This window comes from Phoenix dactylifera, chromosome 5 (genome assembly GCF_009389715.1).
Source record: "Phoenix dactylifera cultivar Barhee BC4 chromosome 5, palm_55x_up_171113_PBpolish2nd_filt_p, whole genome shotgun sequence".
NCBI lineage: Eukaryota > Viridiplantae > Streptophyta > Magnoliopsida > Arecales > Arecaceae > Phoenix > Phoenix dactylifera.
The window spans coordinates 1961117-1982812 of NC_052396.1; the positions used below are offsets into that span (position 1 = coordinate 1961117).

Sequence of the window (21696 nt, forward strand, 5' to 3'; positions counted from 1 at the left end):
TTGGACCCGGGGGCAATCTTCGGTCGAGGGAGAGGGAGCTGCGGGTCACCACGGCGGGGCGGCGATCAGTCGGCGGGCGGCGTCCTCCGCTTGGGGTGGCCGGAGAGAGGGAGCTGGGGGTCCTCACGGCGGGGCGGCGATCCGTCGGCGAGCGGCGTCCTCCGTTCGGTGTGCCTGCAAACAAGCCGGTGGCTGGGTCTTCCGGCGCCGGCCCTCCGACGCTCAAGTCAGGGAGGGGGCAAATAGTGTTGAAGAGGAGATAAAGTGTTTGTAGAGCGTGTAATTTCCCCCCCCCCCCCCGCCTGAGAAGCCAAGGTTCCCTTTTATAGGCGGGGGTCGGTGTACCTGTGATGTAACGGGGCGAGGCCGTAGTACGGCTTGGCTTGTTGTCCAGGTCGGCGCACGGTCAGGCGAATTATTACATCGATGTCGGCGGTGAGGTCGTCGTACGACCTGAATTGGGGCGCTGCCAGGCGAATTATTGCATCGGTGTCGGAGGTATGGCCGAGATCGGGGACTTATCATGGTTGACTAGACTCTGCTGGGCTAACTTGCCGTGGAGAGCCGAGGATCCGTAGATGTCAGGAGCCATGCGCATTAATTGTGGAGTGAGCCGGAGATCCGCATTAATTGTCGAGTAAGCCGGAGATCCGCATTGATTGTTGAGTGAACTGGAGGTTTACAGTAGCCATGCGCAATAAATGCTGAAGCAGCGGTAGGGTATGGTCCTCAGTTGGACCTCGGAGGAGTACGGCCGTAGTAGGTGGCTGACAAGGGTAGACCTTGAGCATCAGGATTTTCCTAGGTCGGAGGTCTCGAGGTCGGATGTCTTGAGGTCGGGCGTTTCGAGGTCGGACGCCGACTTTGGCCGTTCAGGGTCGGCGATTGTGCGGCTTCTTGGGGGCATTTATGTCACTTGGGGGGAAAAATCTTATTCCCCCAACACAACCATAAATGTAACGCAAGTTGACAGAACCGTCATTAATCAACGGCACCATTATAGCAACATAGCGGGACCGTTTACGGCAAACTAATTTGCTCTTCAAGCGAGGGCATATCCGTCATCGGAGGGCGAGGAAGTGCAGTGGCCCTCCTGTAAATGAGTGGAACAGTAAGGGCAAACAGCACGGATCTCGTGGGCGATGAATTGGCGACGTCGCCGCGTGGAGGATCCCGTCGCCCGACCAAAAGATCGGAAAACCCACGAGGCCGGTCAGATCGCCGCTCCTTTCGTAAACAACCTTTATTGTTGTTATTATTATTTTATGGGTACAACGTAAACCGCCTTTTTAAACCCCCCATCTATCCTTCTTCTTCCGAACCCCGGTTTATCCGAAAACGAACCCCGTTTATCGCTGCACGTGTCACCTCATCAAAACCATGTGCTCTGTTTCACAACATGTATCCGATCCTCCACCCATCCTCCTACTGCCGCTGCAGCAGATCAATGTCGCATGAATAAGTCTAAATTATGACCGCTACTTATTCTTATTTATTTATTTATTTATTTTTAGGGTCTTTCTTCTTTTTTTTTCTTTCTTTTTGAAGACCCAAGTGGGTCGGGTCGATGCAAGATTTGACGGGTTTGAGCCAGAGGTTGGGTCTCGTTTCAGGTCAGATTCGCGTTGGTTTCGGATCCCGGTCCACCCGACCTACTAGCACCGGCAACATTGCCTTTTATATTTATATTTTTTTTCTTCTCTAGACAAACGAAAGAAAAATGTGGTGAGAGAGTGTGTGAGCCTGTCAGGGAGAGGGAGAGAGAGAGAGAGAGAGAGAGAGAGAGACGTTATAAGAGATCTGAGAAGAGGGGGAGGGAGAGAGAGAGGGGAGGGGGGAGGAGTAGAGGAATGGTGTGAAGGTAGTCGTCCTCTCTGTTTCTCCTTGCGCTTTTGTTGCTGTTTGGAGGGAATCTCACTACCACCGGAGAATGAGGCGATTCCCTCTGAATCTGTGCAGGAATTCTTAGGATCTGAGGGCGGAGTGGGGATCAGAAGAGAAAAGATTCCAACTTGGCGAGGATTCTCTGCTGAATGAAGAGGTCTCTGCGGCGATTTGGGCTTGCGGATTGGATTTGGAGCTGGGTGGTATAGAAATGGTGAGCATTTGCTGAGAAACCCGTCACCTCTTGGGGGAAGAAAGGGGATTTTGGGAGATGGTATTGCGTTGTTGGTGCTCTGGTCTTGTGGTTTTTCAGTTAAAAGGCTGTAGGTTGTATCGCGCTGTGGACTGGGTTTCTAGAGTTTGAGAGTATAGGGTGTCTGTTGTCGAAGCTTTGAAGTTTCCTCGGGGGAAAGGGTAAGTTTCTTTTATTTAGCTTAGGGTTTCCTAGTGTTCATTAAGGCGAGTTGGGGTTTGGGTTTTGATCTTCAAGGAAATTCCTAAAAGAAGCTTGCAGACAGGTGGGATTTCTCGGATTCTCTTAACTGAATTGGGATTTCTCTGGTTCTTTCTCTGGTAGCGGTGTTTCTCGTAGAAAGGTAAGAGATTGGATTGATTCGTTAATTTATTCCCTTCTTTTTAAAAATTGTGTTCGCTTCCCTCTGATTCTTTAGCAAATTTCCTCCATTTTTTAAGAGTTTTCGATGACCTTCATGTTTATCGTGGATCTTTTTTTTTAGTGCATGCCTTAAAGCTAATTTTTAGTTCTTCTTTGCTTCGAGTCGTTGTCTTCAGGAATTTGCGAAAGAAGGAATTGTTGATGGTAGAAGATTCGATGGCTTTGCTTTGTTAAAAGGTGAGAGCTTTCTAAGTTTCACTGCCGGAATTATCGTTAGGCGAAGTGGTTTTTATGTCCAAAACTAAAAGAAATCTTGTTTCCTTCACAGCATTCGCTGAAAAAATTAGTCGGAGACTAATCAGAACCATGATCACATTCAGCAGCGAACCTGTCAAAGAATCGATGAAGGACGCTGATAAGTGCTTGGACTCCCAGCTCTGGCACGCATGCGCCGGAGGGATGGTTCAGATGCCGGCGGTGAACTCCAAGGTGTACTACTTCCCCCAGGGCCACGCAGAGCACGCCCAAGGCATCGTGGACTTTGGGAGCTTTCCCCGTGTCCCGGCGCTCGTCCTTTGCCGGGTGACTGTTGTGAAATTCATGGCAGATCCGGAGACGGACGAGGTGTTTGCCAAGATCCACATGGTTCCAGTTCGATCCAATGAGCCGGACTCTGGCGATGATGATGGAATGGGCCTCGGTAGCAACGCGGCTGATGTACAGGAAAAGCCTGCTTCTTTTGCCAAGACGCTGACCCAGTCGGACGCCAACAACGGTGGGGGCTTCTCTGTTCCTCGCTACTGCGCCGAGACCATCTTCCCGCGGTTGGACTACTCGGCGGACCCTCCAGTCCAGACTGTTCTTGCCAAGGATGTGCATGGCGAGGTTTGGAAGTTCAGGCATATATACAGAGGGACCCCTCGCCGCCACTTGCTTACCACTGGGTGGAGCACTTTTGTGAACCAGAAGAAGCTTGTCGCTGGCGATTCGATCGTGTTCCTGAGAGCAGAGAATGGGGATCTCTGTGTGGGGATCAGACGGGCCAAAAGAGGGGTCGGTGGAGGGCATGAGTCTCCGTCCGGGTGGAATCCCCCCACCGGAAACTGTGTCTCAGCCTATGGGGGTTTTTCTGTCTTCCTAAGGGAAGAAGAGAATAAGTTGATGAGAAGCAATGGAAATGGTGGTAACTTGGATTCTGGTGGTAATATGAGGGGAAGGGGTCGAGTGAGGGCCGATTCCGTTATTGAGGCGGCAACACTTGCCGCTAATGGGCAGCCTCTCGAGGTAATCTACTACCCAAGAGCTGGTACACCTGAGTTCTGTGTGAAAGCTGCAGCGGTGAAGGCAGCGATGAGAATCCGGTGGTGCCCGGGGATGAGATTTAAGATGGCTTTCGAAACCGAGGACTCCTCGAGGATCAGCTGGTTCATGGGGACGATATCTTCTGTTCAGGTTGCAGATCCGATAGGATGGCCTAATTCACCTTGGAGGCTTCTTCAGGTATCCTTTCTATGCAGCATACATGGACTGTGGAAATTATTATGCATTCTATTATTTTGTGTTATTTATGTAGTAATTCCTTTATCTGTGCATAGTTTGGCCTCAATGTTTTAAACTCTGGTCTCCTTTTAACTTATAATGTTGGTTTTGGACCAGCAAATTTTGTTGGCATAGAAGAAGAAAACCTTACGTTTTGGGTGCCAATCTAGTTCTGTTTACCCTTTCATTACTCCATTCATTTTACTTGTGATTTCTTGCTTCTTTCATTGTAGAAGAGGGACAGCTTTAGGGTGAACTTGTATACCGACCATTTTTATAGCCTGCATGTGTTCTTACTTATCTACCATGAGCTGCAAAGGAACTTTGCCGCAATCATTTGTGTACTATTTTTTCTACCTATGCTCAAGTTATTATCTATGAAACCTGATGTATGCTTGTATGTATTGTTAGTGCTCATGCAGATGTATTATGTTTTGCTCTAATTTTGCCTTCCCTACAATGAGACATTGCCTGGAGCTTTGCTTCTGGAATATAAATCATGCTTGCTATTTGTAGATTTGTGCTACGTATGTTTTGTAAAGAATCCTCTTTTCTTCTGAGTTTGATTGATATGATTGATTTCTTCTGGAATCATGCATCAATAGTTGTCTTACCTGCCAAATTAGAATATCTATTCATATTACTTGCTTCTATTTCCAAATTCGGATCATCATGAATAATCACAGTATATCCTTTTTTAGCATCAACTTAATTATGGAAGACCTTGCTCAGGATTTTGTCTGCGCTTTTGGCTAAGAACATGTATATCTAAGCAGGATATAGACTAAAGGTGTTTGCATAGAAATCCGGCAGAAGCCTAGCATTATTTGCTTTCAAAAGATGAGTGCTTTATATGTATTGCTTTCAATGTAAGAGTGTATTTTTGTTGAACAACTAACTCTTAAATGATTCATTTTATTCAAAACAAATTAAAATATTTTTTTGAAGTCTCTGCATTACCATGTTTTCTGCACCTCTTTTTTCTTCATTTTGTTTGAACCTTGTGAATTATATGGCTCACTCACAAACCAACTATTTCTAGTAGACAAAATAGACGAGAGAAATATTTATTTTGAAGCTCCTCTTGTTAGTTCTAATCAACATTTGACTGAAGCTTTGATATGATATTCGACATGCTGATGATACGCGTACCTTTCTTTCCTGAGCTATACAAAAGATAACCTTAGACATGAATAACTTAATGGGTTGTATTTTCATAGACATACTTTCTTCATGACCTCCTTAAGTATCTGTTTTTTTCCTTCTGTGCATTGTACAAATGGCTCTCTTGTTTTTCAGCATCACAACCTCTGAAACTTTGTTTTTGTTTCTCATTTTTCATTTATTTCTCTAATTCATTGCTGGACTGTAACCTTCCCTTGAAATGGTTTTGCCTGCAGGTGACATGGGATGAACCAGATTTATTGCAGAATGTGAAACGTGTGAGCCCATGGCTGGTAGAACTGGTTTCTAACATGCCGGCTATCCATTTAGCACCCTTCTCACCACCGCGGAAGAAGATTTGCATCCCCCAACGCCCTGATTTTCCCATTGAAGGCCAGCTTCCAACTCCGTCTTTCCCCAGAAACCCCTTTGGGCCCAGCAGCAGCCCCTTGTGCTGCTTCCCGGACAGCACTCCTGCAGGCATACAGGGAGCCAGGCATGCTCAATTTGGTTTAGCTCTATCAGATCTCCGCCTCAACAAACTGCAGTCAGATCTGTTCCATGCTGGGCTTCACCGGCTTGATCAAGCCACTGCACACTCTAGAATCTCTACAGGACTTATCATTGGCAATCCTGCCATTCATGACAATGTGTCTTGTTTGTTAACCACTGCCACTCCATCTCAGAGAACAAAGAAATTATGCAATGGAAAGTCACCTCAGTTGGTCCTCTTTGGGCAGCCGATACTCACCGAACAGCAGATATCTTTGAGCAATTCTGGGGACACAGTCTCCCCTGGAGTTACTGGAAACAGTTCACTGGATGGTAATCCTGAAAGGACCACAAACGTATCAGATGGTTCTGGCTCTGCAGTTCATCAAAACGGGCTTGCAGAGAATTCGTCATGTGAGGGATTTCCATGGTACAGGGATCGCCAAGCATCTGAGCTTGGTCTGGAGACTGGACATTGCAAGGTGTTCATGGAATCAGAGGATGTAGGTCGCACGCTGGACCTTTCTGTCCTTGGCTCATATGAAGAGCTGTATGGGAGGCTTGCTGACATGTTTGGGATTGATAAATCGGAGATGATGAGCCATGTGCTCTACCGAGATGCAGTGGGCGCAGTTAAACAAACTGGAGATGAACCGTTCAGGTGAGGAATACAATCAGAGCTTATAGCATATGGAGTTCCTAGAGTTTGCCTCTCTTGCTGATGGAAATTTATGGTAATTGGTTTTGAGTCCGGTGTGTCCCCTTACAAGATACCGTAGCAGTGCGCCTTTCTCTCTTTTAGTAGCATTTTCCTTTTTCCCTGATATTTAGATGAACTAAATAAAGCTTTCCATGGCTTCTATCTTAATATTAAATATATCATACCCAGCTGCAATCTGTGTATGTTGTGTGGTAGACCTCTAGTAGTTGTAAAATGATGTTTCTTAGATAATTGCATCTCGGATATTACATTTTTGAGTTGTGACTTAAACATAATCCATTTTATTCTGTCTAACCATGAAGTTCAGATAAGCACATTCGCGAGAAAGGCAGTCTGCTTCCGATGGCATATCTGAACTTGAAAAATGACCTTAGCTATTCCTATGATAATCGGAAATCCTGCATTTCTGGTGGTTATATTGGTGTAGGTGGTAGTATGTTGCTTTCCACCACTTTATCTTTCTTATATTCATCCTTTTGACTTAACTTAACTTGTTTTGAAAGCTTTGGAGTGTCTGAGAATTTAATTTAACTTCTCTGACAGCTATTAGTTTCTACTATTGCAGCGAGTTCATGAAAACGGCACGGAGGCTGACGATATTAGCAGATTCAGGCAGCGACAATTTAGGAAGGTAGGCAAACTCTCTCATCAAATGTACAGTTGAGCGAGCAAGTGTTGTTTAGCACCATCTTCATGGACCCTTTTGTTTATGAATGCTGATTGAAGTTCCCGGAGACAGTTTTCTCTGTTATTTCAATGCCCGGAATGGGCTCTGGCTCTAGACTTTGTTTTATCATCTTAAATTAATAGAAGGATTTTTCTTCTCATGTTTCTTCCTGGAAATTGCTGCTTCATGCATTTGTCATCAGAACCACAACCCCTTCATAGGCTTTTTGCACTTTTATCAGGAATGAATGCAGTGATGCCCCCAAAAGGATGTTTCAGAATGCGCGTAGTATGGAGTTGCAAAAAGCCTTTGCAGAAATTGTTTAATAGACTTGTATGACTGGTCGTTAGCGCCTGTTCCTATCTAGTAAGAAGATGGACATAGTTAATTACGTCTTTTATGAACCCCAACCTAAATGGTTGTGCACAGGGCGCGACGGTTATGTTCATGTTTGAGGTGGTTATAAACATGGTGATGATGATTCGAAAGGAAATTTGGGGTCTTGTTCCTCGATACTGACATTTAATGTTATTTTCAGATAAGTACTACCTGCATCATTCGTTGCATATTTCAGTGCTGCAGTTGATGCATCCAACCCTTTTTAAGACTATTTTTTGCAAGTCCTGGTTTGGTTCTACCGTAGCTGGTATATCAGAGATTCTCTATCATGAGAAGTAAAAAAAAGGAGCAGAAGCTTGGTGACGTACCTTTATATCTTTATTGTTTTATTAATGGTTTTTCCTCCTTTTGCTGGATTTGGTGGCCTGTCTTTTGCCAATGCGAGCTTCCTGGTAGGTAATGCTCATAATGAAAGAAGTCAGTTATTATAATAATTCAAAAGAATTAGATCGTTGGGAACAAAGATGGTAAAGCGACCGATGGTGGAATTGAGTCCCCAATGTAGCTATTATTGCACGAGCGATCATTAGATGTTTGTACTGGAACGAAGTTGGCCTCTCGAAAGCTGCTGCAATTTACAGCGAGGAAAGCCGACGCTTGGTGGTGTGGTACTGGGGCCTGCTTACTTTCCTAAAGTCGGATTCCTTTGATACATTTTAGAACTGCCACTCCATTGTTATTGTTGATCTTTTTCGTCTTTGTACCGATGCGTGCAGTGACTGTCTGAATTCATCAGGATTTGCATCTTTTATTGTACTTGTATTTAATGGTAAAGCCGGTGATATAGACCCCTGCTTCATGTACGAAATATAGTTGGAAACTGGCATCCTTGCTCTCCATGTAATCCCAAAGCTAGATCGAACAAGTTTTCACCCAACTTAATATAATTTATGCTATGCAAAGGTTCATCAAACCATTGGTCGGTTTATCCTTGTAGAAATCAAGCAATTAATGTTATTTTTCCAGCAAGCAAAAGGCGTGCTGCTTTGCTTTGCATTCAGATAAAGGACCCTTCCTTTTGGGCGCGCGTATAATTATTGCTCTTTTATCCCTTTACCTCCAAGTCAAAAAGGCCAAGCTGGTCGGCATCGGTCGCATTCAAATGGTAGGCGTCGCGCACCCAAGCATTTTCGTTGTGCTCGTCTTTCCGGCATCCATTATTATTCCTGCCGAACAGGATGGTCGTGGTGCATCAAATTGTTTGAAACAAAAAATCAAACTGTTACTCATTCCAGCACTTGTTTGGATTCGAAAGATGAAAGCAAAGGGATAAGTTGCCCGATTGATTCATCGCTTAAAAAGAAAGAAATTATACCTAGTATGAAAAGTTAAGTTTTTGACCTTTTTTTTTTTTTATGGAACGATGGCATCGCTGAAACGAAAACTGGTGCTTATGAATGATGACCAGGTAAAAATATTATTTAAATTTATTATGAATATATACAATGAGAGTCCTTGGGAATCATCTCATCAAGGTAGCTGGCAAATTTTTCTTGCCTATTTCGGGGTTTGGTTGGTTGATGAGGTGTTTTCGTATTAAAATAAAAATAATAATATATATATATAAATAAAAAGATTAATAATCATCTCATGTGAGTGCCCATAAAGTACGCCCTCGTGTGCATTAGACTCACAATGTGTATACAATTCCACACCCTGCGGCAGGGGAAAGGAATATGATTATGATACGTGGTTATTGGGATTGCCGAACAAACCCCAAGTACCATAAAAGGATTTTAATTCTAAGGACGTACGGATAATATTTTTTTAGTGATATAAAAAGGAGAAACTTGGAGCGGTCAGCGCGGGGCAGCATCGGGTCGACTGCCTGTCCGGTCTGCCCGTCGATCCACGTGAAATGAGATTAGACCAGATGAGAGGGACAGCCACCACGACACAACGGATCGGATATCTAAATATTTTACCTATCCTCAGTCATTTTAACTGAATTTAAATAGAAATATTTTGAACAATATTTTTAAAAATTTAAAACTTTTTTATTTCGTGTCCGATTCTGACTACAATTTTGGTTTTGGTGATTTTTTTCTATCCCAATCCGACTCAAAACTAAAATCTAAAGCTAGATTCAAAATCAAAAAATATTCAATAATTAGCACGCTTAATATGTTTCTAGACGCAACACCGTCGGCCTTAGGGCCCAAGAAAAAAAAAAAGTTTCGTTTGTGACACATTCGCCCACATGGGTGTCGGGGTCCGAGACGCTGCCATGAACCCCATCACGTGCGGTATACGCTTGCCATTGCTGTGCCATCTCGTGGATCCCACCTTCTTGTTATTGACCGGAACGTTGAGGAGAAAAGAAATTCCGAATTTGCCTTTACCTCTCCACTTTTTTATTTCTCAAGCCGGTAACACCTGGTTGGATTATTATTAACTGATTCTGAAATCATTTTCTTCTAAGCTAGCAAACAGGTTATGCTTTCTGTTTATTTCATTTTTCCTTTTATTTTAATAATGTTTGGCATGGAATTCCAGCACATATGGATGGACTTCTTACCACAATTACTGTATTTTAAAATATAAGAGCCTTCTTGCCTAGCTCATAAATAGGATTATTATTACCAAGCATCCAACAGATTATTGCTAAGCTTATGAACTCATATGGCAGTTCAGGATTTGTGCAATAAATGAATAGATAGTAGTATTGATCGGATCCCATCTTCTGGTTTACTAATCACCAGTTCTTACATCCAATCTATGGATTGAGCGACCGCATGACAATCACACCTAGCTTTTGCTATATAAGAATATATCAAAGCAGATGCTTATACTACTTATATGAAGAAATAATAAAACTAATTTTTTTCAGTTTTATGCTTGCTATTTCAGATGTAATTGGATGACGCCGGGACTTAGCGAGCATTAAACTAGGACCCTGAGATTAATCCCCTCGTTATGGAAAAGCGTTCCAATATCTCTTCAAATGGGACAAATCCAGTCAAAACGATCAAATGCAACATAATAAATGTCTTTAAAAAAAGAGTTTTACCGGCCTTCCGAGGACCTCATGGTAACGGAAGGACTCCTTGCTTTCAGCGCTCATTAGAATATATATTTTTCTCGTGGAAACAAGGGGTGCAACCGTTTTGTAAAGAGACGGCAAGATGACGCGATTCTCGAGGCATGTGTCGTCACTGCAGGCCGGTTCCTCCCGATCCGGTTTCTGGATTTTGACTCGCTCCGGTCATTAAAACCCGCCATTTCTTCCGCATCGGCTCGAACAACAAATACTTGGAACATGGCGTGGAGCGGACTGGCTATCAATCTCCTTTTGCCATTTGGTCGTGATTAATTAGTCTCCTTTCCCGGCTTATTACAGTCTATTGATTCCCCTGGGGATGGGCATGTATCTCTCGAGCGAAGAAAGTGATTCTGCTTCCCTCGCTCGTGCAAATTCACCTTTGCATCATCCACGGCCCGCTTTAAAATATGTGCAGATAGATAAATGATGGAGTTCGAAGTGCCGTGAGATCTAAGCATCTTTCGCATGAAAGACGTAACTCTGGTCTCTTCCTATGGTTAAATATTCTAACTATTGTACTTGTTTTGCACTTAGATACGTCGACGTGCTTGAGTAAAGCATGCACATTGGTCAAATGGGTAAAATCTCTTATAATGATGCTAGAAATTTGGTTTAATTCATTGATCACATCTAATATGAAAGGTAAAGATAATAATTTTGTTATTTCAAAGGGGAAAAAAAAAATAGAGAGAGAGAGAGAGAGAGAGAGCGCTATGTTGTGAGCTTTATTTTAATTATCACAAAAATCAATGTTTTTGGATGGGATCCAATGTTCATCCATTCGAACACTTGTGTCAGTTGCTTAAACTTACCATATGTGAAGAGAAGCCAGTGGACAAAGACTAAAAAGCATCCTAAAATGTTACCACAATTTATGGCCAAATTTGGCACAAGAATATGGAAAAGTTAAAACAAGAATACATATTCCTTCCCATACTAGAATATGCCATATATATATATATATATATATATATATATATATATAGAAAACATAGATATCTGAGAGGAAGAGGCGGGGTAAGTAAAAACGTAATGGAAAGCGGGATAGGAGTAGAAGGACATACCTCATGCATGCATATATCAAGAGAATTGGCATTATATAATAGAATAGATTTGGTCAAATAACTTTGTCTTTGGCTAGGCAAATTGAGTGACTTTTCAGGATATTTTTTATCCATATAAAAAGGGGAAGGAGTTAAATTTTTTCGTGTGTACCCTTGAAAAAATGTAGTTTTTATCCTCCTGTTAACATGCATGTTTGCTGGTGTTAAACCTATTCCAGATCCTATTCTCATGCTTGAGACAGCTTGAATAAGTCCAGCATTCGGGCCTGGAATAGATTATTAATAATATCAATTTGCGTGTGGTTTGGTTGGTACTTGTTGCACAAAGAAAGGCCCAGAGCGGGCGTAACGAGACAGACGTTCGTCTGCAGAACAGGCGGATAAAACAGCAGTGGCCTGCACGTCCAGTCATCGTACTCGTGCACCGGTGAGCTGCCTCACCATCTGAGACCAGGAGAGACGTAATACTTTTTTCTTTTTTAACATCAACAGCCATAAACATGCTGTGTAAAGTAATGTAATTTTTCTATAAAGTGGATATATTACACGACTATAATATAAATATGTTCATGAAAACCGGAAAAGAAAAAGATTCGCAAAGGAGGGAGAGTCGCAGATGAAGCTTCAGGTACGATTAAAGTACTTCACTTTTTCCTTGCAAACTATGCATGAGTGACTGTAAGTGATGCAACTGGAATAGTTACCCATCAACTATTTAGCTTTTCCCCTCCTTTTTTTCATGAGATTCCTATGTTATCCTACACCAGCTTGCCCCGCTTCGTGGCGCAAGGAGAACGGTCCTAGAAATAGAGCTGGTGCAATTCGTGAAGGTGAGTGGCATGCTCAGCGCGCTGTTAGACCTCAGACTTCCCCAGGGAGCGACTTCACCGTACCAATCACAAAAAATTAAAAGAACGATAGTGGTATACGAAAGACTCGATCCCCTTTGCCACATCGCATGCTACCGTTCGACAGAGTTTTTGTTAATGGAATTGCGGTTTCTGGGTTTGCCCTCACTTGCCCCTTCAGCTTTTAAGATTCAGTATTATTCTCTCATAGGGTATCGACTCGGTTAAAAAAAACTGGATGGTAAGAGAAATATACAACCCGCGTTTGCTTGCTCCAGTGAGGACATTTTATTGAATGCATCCGTATGTGTTTTGTATGAATCATCCGGTCTAATTAAAAAAAAAAAAAAAAAAGAAAAAAAAAAAAGAAGGAAGGAAGAAGATGACGACCACATTTAAATGGAACGTAATTCAGACCCTTCGGGTGTCTGTTTCGAACAGACTACGCGGCAAATCATGCTGATTCATCTAACCAATCCAAAATGTCGAAGTTGACCACAATTTAGACATTACATGTTTAGATGACATCTAACTAAATTTGATATTGCAAGTTTAATATGACGTTGCAAATAAGTCTAAATTAGAACATGTATATTTTAGTCTGGTCTAACTAAACTAAAATACACATGTTGTAAGTTAAAACACTTCTCGAGAAGAATTATATCAAGATAGCAGCCTTTAGTCGTTTACTGCTTCACAAGTAGACCACGAGCTATATTTCATTTCAGTTTAGGCAACTGCAAAACTTCATGGCTGACATTACCACAAGCAAACTAGTAAAATGCCTCATAACTAGATATCAATCATATGTCCAGGAACACCAGTACTCACTCATATGTCCACAAACAAACAAACGAGATATCAATCATATGTTTAATTAAATTTCCAGATCGAACATGCATACAACAGTACCCATTAGTCATTGTTGCCGACTTCATGGCTCGTATCAATTACCAAACTGCATACATTTTTACCATAAGCGACGCCTGCATGCATTTGGAACAACCAACTCACCTGCATACGAGACCACATCAATCGCGTGAGACATTTCGCTTTTACAGCAGTAAGAATTTTATAAACCAAAAAACCAGAAGCTTCCTCTAACAACAAGGCCTGAATCACCCTGCATATATATATATATATATATATATATATATAGAGAGAGAGAGAGAGAGAGAGAGAGAGAGAGAGAGAGGAAGCCAAATAACTGTATTCTATAAAAAGTAATACAAGCTAATGCAGAAATAATCGAACAAATGATAGAAATGAACATCCATAATTACAGCCATGACATCACTGAATACTATGGATTCATGCCATGCCAAATTTCTATTTTATGGATTTCAACCAATTGCTACCAGCAAGTGAGAGAGAAAGAGAGAGAGAGAGTGAGAGAGAGAGAGAGAGAGAATTAACGAGACCAACGGTGCACCGCATGCAACAAATTTTAAGATCTCCAGTGTGCACCACATTATCAATTCTCAACAGTTAGTAGTGCTTTATTTATATATTGATAGCAGATGATATAACTAGAAATACAGAACAGTAGACACTCAAGGCTTTGGCACAAATGACTATCACATCCTACAACAAATTCTGCAAGTTGCAGGGAGATATTCTAACAGGCCTAAGATCACTCGTCTTGATTATTAGGCAATCATCACAACCACCTATGACATTGGTTTGGTGAATGACTTCTCTTTCAACAGATAATATGTTCTTAGCAATTCATCGATGCAAGCCAGGCAATTTTCCCTAGCCTGACAAATTTTCATCCATTAGACATTCAACCCATGGATCAACTTCTTTAGACATCATTCAGATCAACATCGGATCTTGTTGAATCATCTGTGATGAGCAAATCATCCATATCTCAATTAATCATCATACCGCAACAGGGAGTTTGCAAAAAGCAGACAATCTGCCATCTGACTTACTCAGATGTGGTTTCTATTTGAGTGGGTGTTGATGCAGCCACTCAGTTGATATCCTGGATACACATCAAAGGGACTTGAACCTTAAAAGTCCTCCATGAGGATGGTATGAAACTACTAGACCAAGCCTGGGTTTGTTCCTATTAATCTACTGCCCAACTGGTTCCGCCTTTGGTATACACTAATGCATTCGTTGAAATCGTGCTTCAAGACAGGCAATCCTTAAAAATTCTCTTATCTTGCTCCCGACAAGTGTGATCCAACACTTGAATAAGAACTCAAAGCTGAAAGACGAGCTAATTTATGGCTGATCTCTGAGACCCAAAACTTCAAAAGAAATCAAGACGTGCCTATTTCTATATTTCAAGTATAGGAATTCAATGCTTACCAATTCTTAAGTTATAGCAAGGCGGTAAGCAGAAACATCAGAACTATCTGGAAGGCTAATACTCCTCTTAGGATCATCATTTTCTTTTTGCATAATTATTTCCAAGAAACAAGTTAGGACGGATAAATCTTTTAAATGCTGGTTTGTTGTACAGTTGCTTCAAAGTCATCCTCATAGAGAGAGGATATGATAAAACCTAAAGCTCAGCCAGTTTAGTACATGACAACTTTGGTGACACGTGGCCAGTGTGGCTGGAAAGATAGGCATTCTAATAATAAGATGAGAATGCAGGAAAGAGTCTGGGGGGTATTCCATTCCACTATTTATGAAGATTAGAGGATCAAGTGAACACCTAAATGTTGTGAGAGAGGCTACTCTTGGTAGTTTTTATTCTCAGCTTCCATCCTTGGACTCAGCTTTCTTACCCTGTTAACCTCTACTGGCCAGTCGAAGCAGTACTGAGTACCAACTACAACTTGTCAGCCAACAACCCCAGCACTGTTTTCCAGGTGAACCACAATGCATCCTATTTCTGCGACCCCCCCCCCCCTCCCCTCCTTTTCTCATCTGATCAAACAGGTGCCAACCCATGCCTTGTGTTGGTATGGCACGCACCATGATATGTATTGTTCTGGCCAATGCATTATATGTACACACTTTATTGTAAAGATTTGTTTTAGAAGCAACATTGCATCGCATCTCCATTGCAAGCACATTCGGAAACTGGAATTGATATTTTTTCTTTTAGAGTTGACAACAAATAGCATATAATGTTCACAGTGGTAATCTGACAGTCACTTGTAAAAAGTATGTTATACTATTAATACCACACATGGTCGCATATCAGATCTTCCAGCAAACAATTTTCATGAGTGACTCCTTAATTGGCAATTCGTCTTTCAGTTTTTGATTTTGACAATTGCAAAGGCAAGTGAAACAGCATGATAACAGTGCATTGGGACTCATTTTAAGCAGAGCTTGCTAAAAAAATTGCAACAGTTTGATATAGTCATGCAAATTGAATAGCATTTCTTATTTTAGTGCCAACCAAGATCTGCAAAAATTATTTCATGTTCTGAAGATGCCATCGATTTATTTACCATAATGTGGTCTCAAGAAAGTTCCTTCTTAGTATATTAATTCAGCACTTGTTTCTCTAATAAGCCTACTTAGGATGATGGAACTCTTAACGTAAGAGGCCAACAGGCTTATAAGTAAATAACTGAAGCATCATTGTTAAGCTGAAGGAAGAGAAATCAAAACTGAGATCCATCATTTCAGCAAATAAGATGCTTTCGTGAAAAGGTGGTTCCTTAAAGAGAATAATTTCTAGAGATCCTGTAAATAAATCAGCATGTACTAGAAGTATTCCGTATATGTTGTACATTGTAAGCCGAAAAAAGATTTGATGTGTGCTATGGACGATAATACCAGGCTTCATGCATAAGGTTGATTCTGAATTAGGTTACCACAAAGTCAACTAAGTGCCTCTAACATAAATTTTTCAAATTTAGAGATTGCATGATGCGACAATGTGAAAGGATTCCATTTCTCCTCTTCATTCATCAGTAAATGAGGTGATTAGAAGTTTGCACCAGCAAATTCCAATAATTTAAGTGCATGCATTGTTTGCCAGGGTATCGAAGTACCTACATTTGCAGAATTACAACATTTAAATTATTAAGTAAATTCATGCTAGGAAAGTGGAAAGCATTAGGAGTAGTTATCAAACAGTGTGTATTTTCAGTCACAGAGTGCTTATATCAAGGATCAACAGTAAGCTCATATCATTATGCAAGTCATCCATGGAAATGTTCTCAATATCCAAGAGCATGTACCATAGTATTTACTATCTGCAGATGGTTTAGGGACAAGTGAAGAAAATGGAAAGGAAGAGAGGAGAATTTCTAACATGAGAAAATAGAAAGGAAGAGAGAGAAAAAAAGAAAAGAATTTTGGATCCAAGAGACAAGAAGAGAAAGGAAAAGCAAAGAACTCTAGAAGCAAGAGGAAACAAAAGAGAAGTAAGCTTCTCTTCTCTCCAAATCTCTCCACTAAGTTTCTCTTCTCTCCAAATCTCTCCACTTTTGGAGAGATCAAAAAAGAGGGTTTGGAGTTAAAACACTTCTCTATTTCTCCTCTCCTAACTTGTCTATCCAAACAAGGGATTTTAATTTTCTCTTCCCTTATCTCCTTACTAAATTCCTAAACAAATGAGAGAAACTGGCTAGATCTTCTCTTCTTTTCCTAACAAACAAGCGAGTCCTGCTTTCACCCACTTCTCCTATAACCAAACAGGGAATTCTTGCTTTCTGTCGTCTCTTTCTCTTCTCTCCAATTCCCTCAATCCAAACAAGGCTCAAAGAAATTAAAAAAAGCTGGATTAGGAGAGAAGAGATTTCTCTCCGTTGCTCTTCTCTCCTTATTTTACAATCCAAACAAGAGATTCTGACTTTCTCTTCACCCCCTAACCTAATGAGGGGTTCTAGCATTACCCTCACCCCCCCAACACACACACACACACACACACACAAAATCTCTCGATCCAGAGTGATAGTATTCATTGATAGGAAGAGAATAAGAATAAATGCTAAATTGAGATAAAAATAAATCTTACATGTTAATGGTTTAAACTCTGTTAAACATAAAGAAAGTACAATACAATTGCAATTTGGATGACAATAGTAAGAGTTTTGATTGATTTGTTCTAAAGGAACTATTAGTAAAAAACCAGAGGGAAAGATAAATGAGAAATACATAAAACTAGAGTTGGATGGTTGAAGTTGCAAGAAGCTATTGGGGTGTTTTTGTAATGGATGTATATGTCAGCAACTCAATTTAAAAAAACTACGGAAGGCAATATAGGCCACGATGATATACAGCTCAAAATGTTGTGCAATAAGGAGGCTTAAAAAGGTGTAGTAAAAATAGGAAAGTCAAGATGAATGAGTGATCAAACTAGAAAAATCAGGATTTTTAATAAATAAGGCATATTAAAGAACCCGAAAAAATTCCTGTTGAGATGGTATGAACACATAAAAACAATTATCTGAATTTCATGAAGAAAGGTATTTGAATCTCAAAGTTCGGAAGAGAAGAATAAGATGGATGGAAGTTAAGAGAAAGGATTTTATACAAAGCTCGCAATAACATCACAAGTAGCCCTTCACAGAAATCAGGTTTGATGGTAATGGTTATGGTAATTTGGGTAAATATGGATTTATATTTGATGGATCAATGAAATGATTCTTTCAAGGGTTGATTGTGTCAACTTTGGCAAATCAAACCATATAGCCATTGTTCCAATTACTATGCTCCGCGCATCTCTCTTAGCATGGACATCTGTAATACTCTCTTCACCTTTGCAAGGTACAACTTGCAGCACTCAAATTTTGTTAGACGACAGGATTTTGCTCATTTAATTACAAAGATCCCACCTTTCTACTCTTTTTTTCTTCAAACCGTGCTTGACCCAATTCGCGAACCCACTCAAACTACGATCCAAACAAGCACACCGTTCCAGAAGATAAAAACCAGAAGCTAGTAATATCCAAAAGGACCTCATCCCAAATAGATGAAATACGAAAAAGAATCTAAAACAAGTTTTAAATTAATTTGAAAACCCACGTTTCTAGTCACATGTTGAATCCAGTCGGTTCATCATCCAGACATACCACTGCACGAAATAAAAAGCAGAATCTTGAAAGAAAATGCCCGAAACAGTCTGGAAGGATGGGTAATTTAATTCTAAGAGACCAGATTTTCTATACTCCAGCCCCAATTCTCAAAAACCCAGTCAGGCTATCATCCAAACACACCAAATACTTAGAAATTCAGAGAAAAATAGACAACCACGGAGATGAGGGATCGGGTAAGATCACCTTCGATTAGTTGTAGTAGAGCTCGAGGCCCATGCCGTCGTGGATCTCGTAGTCACGCAGGGTGATGTGGTCCTTGTAGATGTTGTACCACTTCTGGATGCGGATCTTCTCGGCCTTGGTCCCGGTCTGCGCCGCCACTAGCTTCTTGAGATCGCCGATCGTGTCGTCCTCGTTGCACTTCACCCGCACCTTCTTCCCCAGCCGATCGTTCAGCACCACCTCGATCATCTTCGCCGACCTTCGCCCTTCGATACCCCCACCTTTTCTTTATCAAAACCCTAGCCCCTCTTTCGCTCTTCTTCGCGTGGGCTCGCCCACCGTGTTTTCCAGCTTATTATTGCTCATGGTGCACGTGCTTATGTACGCGTGCCTAAAAAAATAATTTATAAATTAACGGCGGTAATGCGGAGAAAGAGGATCGTAAATTTATGAGAACATCAATTTCGCATTTTTCTTCACCGCAAAAAACAACATCGGTTAGGTTTAGGTACATAATTAGCCTTTTTGATAAATTATACACTGAACTGGCTAAATTATAGGGAAAGTTCTAGAAGCCTCGGAACTATTTTAATATTATTATTTTGCATCTATATGATTATATCCATAGCAGCCATATTCATCCATTTTCTTTATTATTAAAATTCATCCAAATGCATACATATGACTGATGGTTCTTGACCTCCACTTACCTGTTCTAGATCTTTATTTCTCCATTTTATCATGCATCCCTATATTGCTAGCACTAATTTTTTTTTAAAAAAAATGACACTTTATTTAGTTCAAAAATATCGAATTCCTAACTAGTCATATCGACATAAAGATCTAAATAAGTAGGCAAAGTAATAAATATTTAAAAAAGAATAGGTCCTTCTATCCTTGAGACATGTATAATTGAGTGACAGACCCGCATCTTAAGATATATATATCCCACCTTTGAACCCATCTCAAATATAATACCCATCTCTGCCGAGAAATACCCATATTTGCCCAGACCAAAACAAGGGGCAAGTTCAATTTACATAATAATATGGGTAAAGATTTGGGTTGCGAGCTAGAAACGTCTCATTAGAAATTGAATTCAATATAACCCATAAAGTTGGCTTAATAATCCAATACCTTTCTAAATTTAGCGTGATCCAAAAATATAAATCTCAAATCTTGCATCTCTGCACCTATCTCTTGATTGATCAAAAGGATTTGTGGATTTCACATCAAGAAAAAAAAGAAATAGGTAGCATGGAGACCGGACAAGGATATATGCAAAAGGATCAGATTTCATACAATAAGAGCAACTATATTAGCTGCCATGAATTGATCAAGAATGCGAGATAAGGAACATAAGATTTTAAAAATGTACCTATATCAAGTCCTTTAAGATTTCCAATTTGTACCCATAAAAAATCCTGCTTTTTCTAAAATTCTTTTATATAGAAGAAGGACATATAGTAGAAGGGCACATGTCCATCCATGTTATAACACTCGAAAAAAAAAAAAAATCTAACATGTATCTGGAGTAACTGAGTGCTAGTTTATTTTAAGGTAGCTACTTAAAGCAACTTACACAACAAAACTTGGTTATGTAAGTTTTAATATTGGTCTAAAATAAGTTTCGAGTAAGATCATCAAGAATTAGCCTTTATTTTTTACCATTCTTTCAATGCTTAGCATTTTTAGATGACTAACGCTTATCATGTTTCAAAAAAGGAAATGACATTATTGTGGCGATGCAAAATTTAAGCAAAGCTGATGGTCATTCAAAATTAGAGGTTGAAAACACGGACTTAGAAAGTGCTTCGAATAAAATCATCAGAAATACACCTCCATAGTGTTTAACAGAGGATAAAAGAGCATAAACAGTCTTTTGCCATAAATTTTAAAAATATTTACTAAAATAAAAATAGAAACTATTTTCTAACTAGACAAATCTAAGGTACCAACACCACTGCAGAAATCTCTGTACGTCAAAAATGAATGTGTTTTGAAAGATCAAGGTGACAGATTCGGAAGCATGCATTTATCTCTATGGAACGTGCATGATTCCCCAGCAATTTCTCAAGACAGATAGATGTACATGTTGGCACTTCATGCAACGGTCTCTGGTGGCTTTCATGCATTTGCACTATATTTAGAGAGGAAGAAAGGAAGGGAAAAGGAGAATCTTCCATTCAATGTCTATCTCATCAGATATCAAAAGTTTGTCATGATAATTCTCGTTCAAGCAATCTCAATTCCCTTTGCTTCTGAAGCAGTGGTGGTAAAAGCTGTGAGAGCAGCAGTTATGTTTTTGCACCTCCCGTCAAAGGAGTTTTCTTTGACATCACTTTATCCCTTCCCTCTCCTTCCGTTCACCTGGTGCCATCACGCGTGTTGTGTTCTTGCTCCCAGGAGAGTATAATTAAAATGTAGCATTGAATAACGGTTTCCTTTCCTTTTCTGCAGCCTTCTCCAAAAGCCATTCCTGTCATAACGGCACCTTTTTTCAGTTGACATACATTAGTTATCCTCTTAAAAATGCTTTGAAAAGAAAAGGAAAGGAAGAAGAAGATTCTAACAGCATCCTCATTTCTCATGCCAATCCCATACTTTTTGGCTCCTCCTCTATAAAGCACCCTCTCATCCTCAAAGGTAGATTGCAGATATCCCACCATATACCTAGATATATACATTCCTAGAGAGAGAGAGGGCCTTCGAAGAATGTCCATGGAGGATGACAAGAGACAATATCAGTGCTTAAGAAAGTACGAAGTTATTGTTAAACAGGTAGCTTGCTGCCTGCAATGGATGTGGATTCTCCCATGCCTCTTTCCGTCGCATTTAATAATCATTTGCTAATTTGTATCATACTTTTTAGCCGTAGTTAAATTGATATGGCGTTAGTTTATTCTTCAGCTTTTGTTCCTCAAAGGCTTTCGTGGATTGAATTCGGCATTTGCTTGCATTATTTATCTCATACTTCGTTGTACTTGGGGCCATGTTGTGTAGCAAGGTGAAAAGAAGTTGTAAAAAATAGGAGAAAGGTGGATTTCTGATTGGAAACTACAACTGGGGATGCAAAG

The 21696-nt window shown here is 40.5% G+C and overlaps 2 protein-coding genes across 7 annotated transcripts; one reads left to right on the forward strand and one right to left on the reverse strand.

Moving 5' to 3' along the window:
* Nucleotides 1-1835: 1835 nt before the first annotated feature.
* On the forward strand, nucleotides 1836-7589 carry LOC103703960 (auxin response factor 18-like). 6 transcript variants are annotated; one of them, XM_039126465.1, is made up of 7 exons: nucleotides 1839-2298; nucleotides 2399-2480; nucleotides 2677-2737; nucleotides 2829-4000; nucleotides 5440-6356; nucleotides 6982-7047; nucleotides 7325-7589. In XM_039126465.1, exons 4-7 carry the CDS (start codon nucleotides 2867-2869, stop codon nucleotides 7407-7409), a joined length of 2202 nt encoding a protein of 733 aa, XP_038982393.1. In that variant the 5' UTR covers nucleotides 1839-2298; nucleotides 2399-2480; nucleotides 2677-2737; nucleotides 2829-2866; the 3' UTR covers nucleotides 7410-7589. The 6 variants fall into 6 exon arrangements, 4 of the variants coding, with proteins under 4 accessions (XP_038982393.1, XP_038982394.1, XP_038982392.1 ...); XM_039126466.1 differs by having other exon boundaries at nucleotides 2403-2480; XR_005511907.1 differs by lacking the exon at nucleotides 7325-7589 and adding an exon at nucleotides 6711-6849 and having other exon boundaries at nucleotides 1836-2480; nucleotides 6982-7259.
* A 5598-nt stretch (nucleotides 7590-13187) lies between these two features.
* Nucleotides 13188-18973, reverse strand: LOC103703961 (ubiquitin-like protein 5). The gene is made up of 2 exons (XM_008787058.4): nucleotides 18641-18973; nucleotides 13188-13451 (listed from the first exon to the last, which is right to left on the reverse strand). Exon 1 carries the CDS (start codon nucleotides 18866-18868, stop codon nucleotides 18647-18649), a length of 222 nt encoding a protein of 73 aa, XP_008785280.1. The 5' UTR covers nucleotides 18869-18973; the 3' UTR covers nucleotides 13188-13451; nucleotides 18641-18646.
* Nucleotides 18974-21696: the final 2723 nt, after the last annotated feature.

Bases quoted from the DNA above. Each gene is read 5' to 3' on its own strand.
- LOC103703960 (XM_039126464.1), top strand. From the start codon at position 2,867: ATGATCACATTCAGCAGCGAACCTGTCAAAGAATCGATGAAGGACGCT. The intron at 4,001-5,439 runs GTATCCTTTCTA...TTTTGCCTGCAG, and splicing joins CACCTTGGAGGCTTCTTCAG to GTGACATGGGATGAACCAGA. The intron at 6,357-6,981 runs GTGAGGAATACA...CTACTATTGCAG, and splicing joins ACTGGAGATGAACCGTTCAG to CGAGTTCATGAAAACGGCAC.
- LOC103703961 (XM_008787058.4), bottom strand. From the start codon at position 18,868: ATGATCGAGGTGGTGCTGAACGATCGGCTGGGGAAGAAGGTGCGGGTG.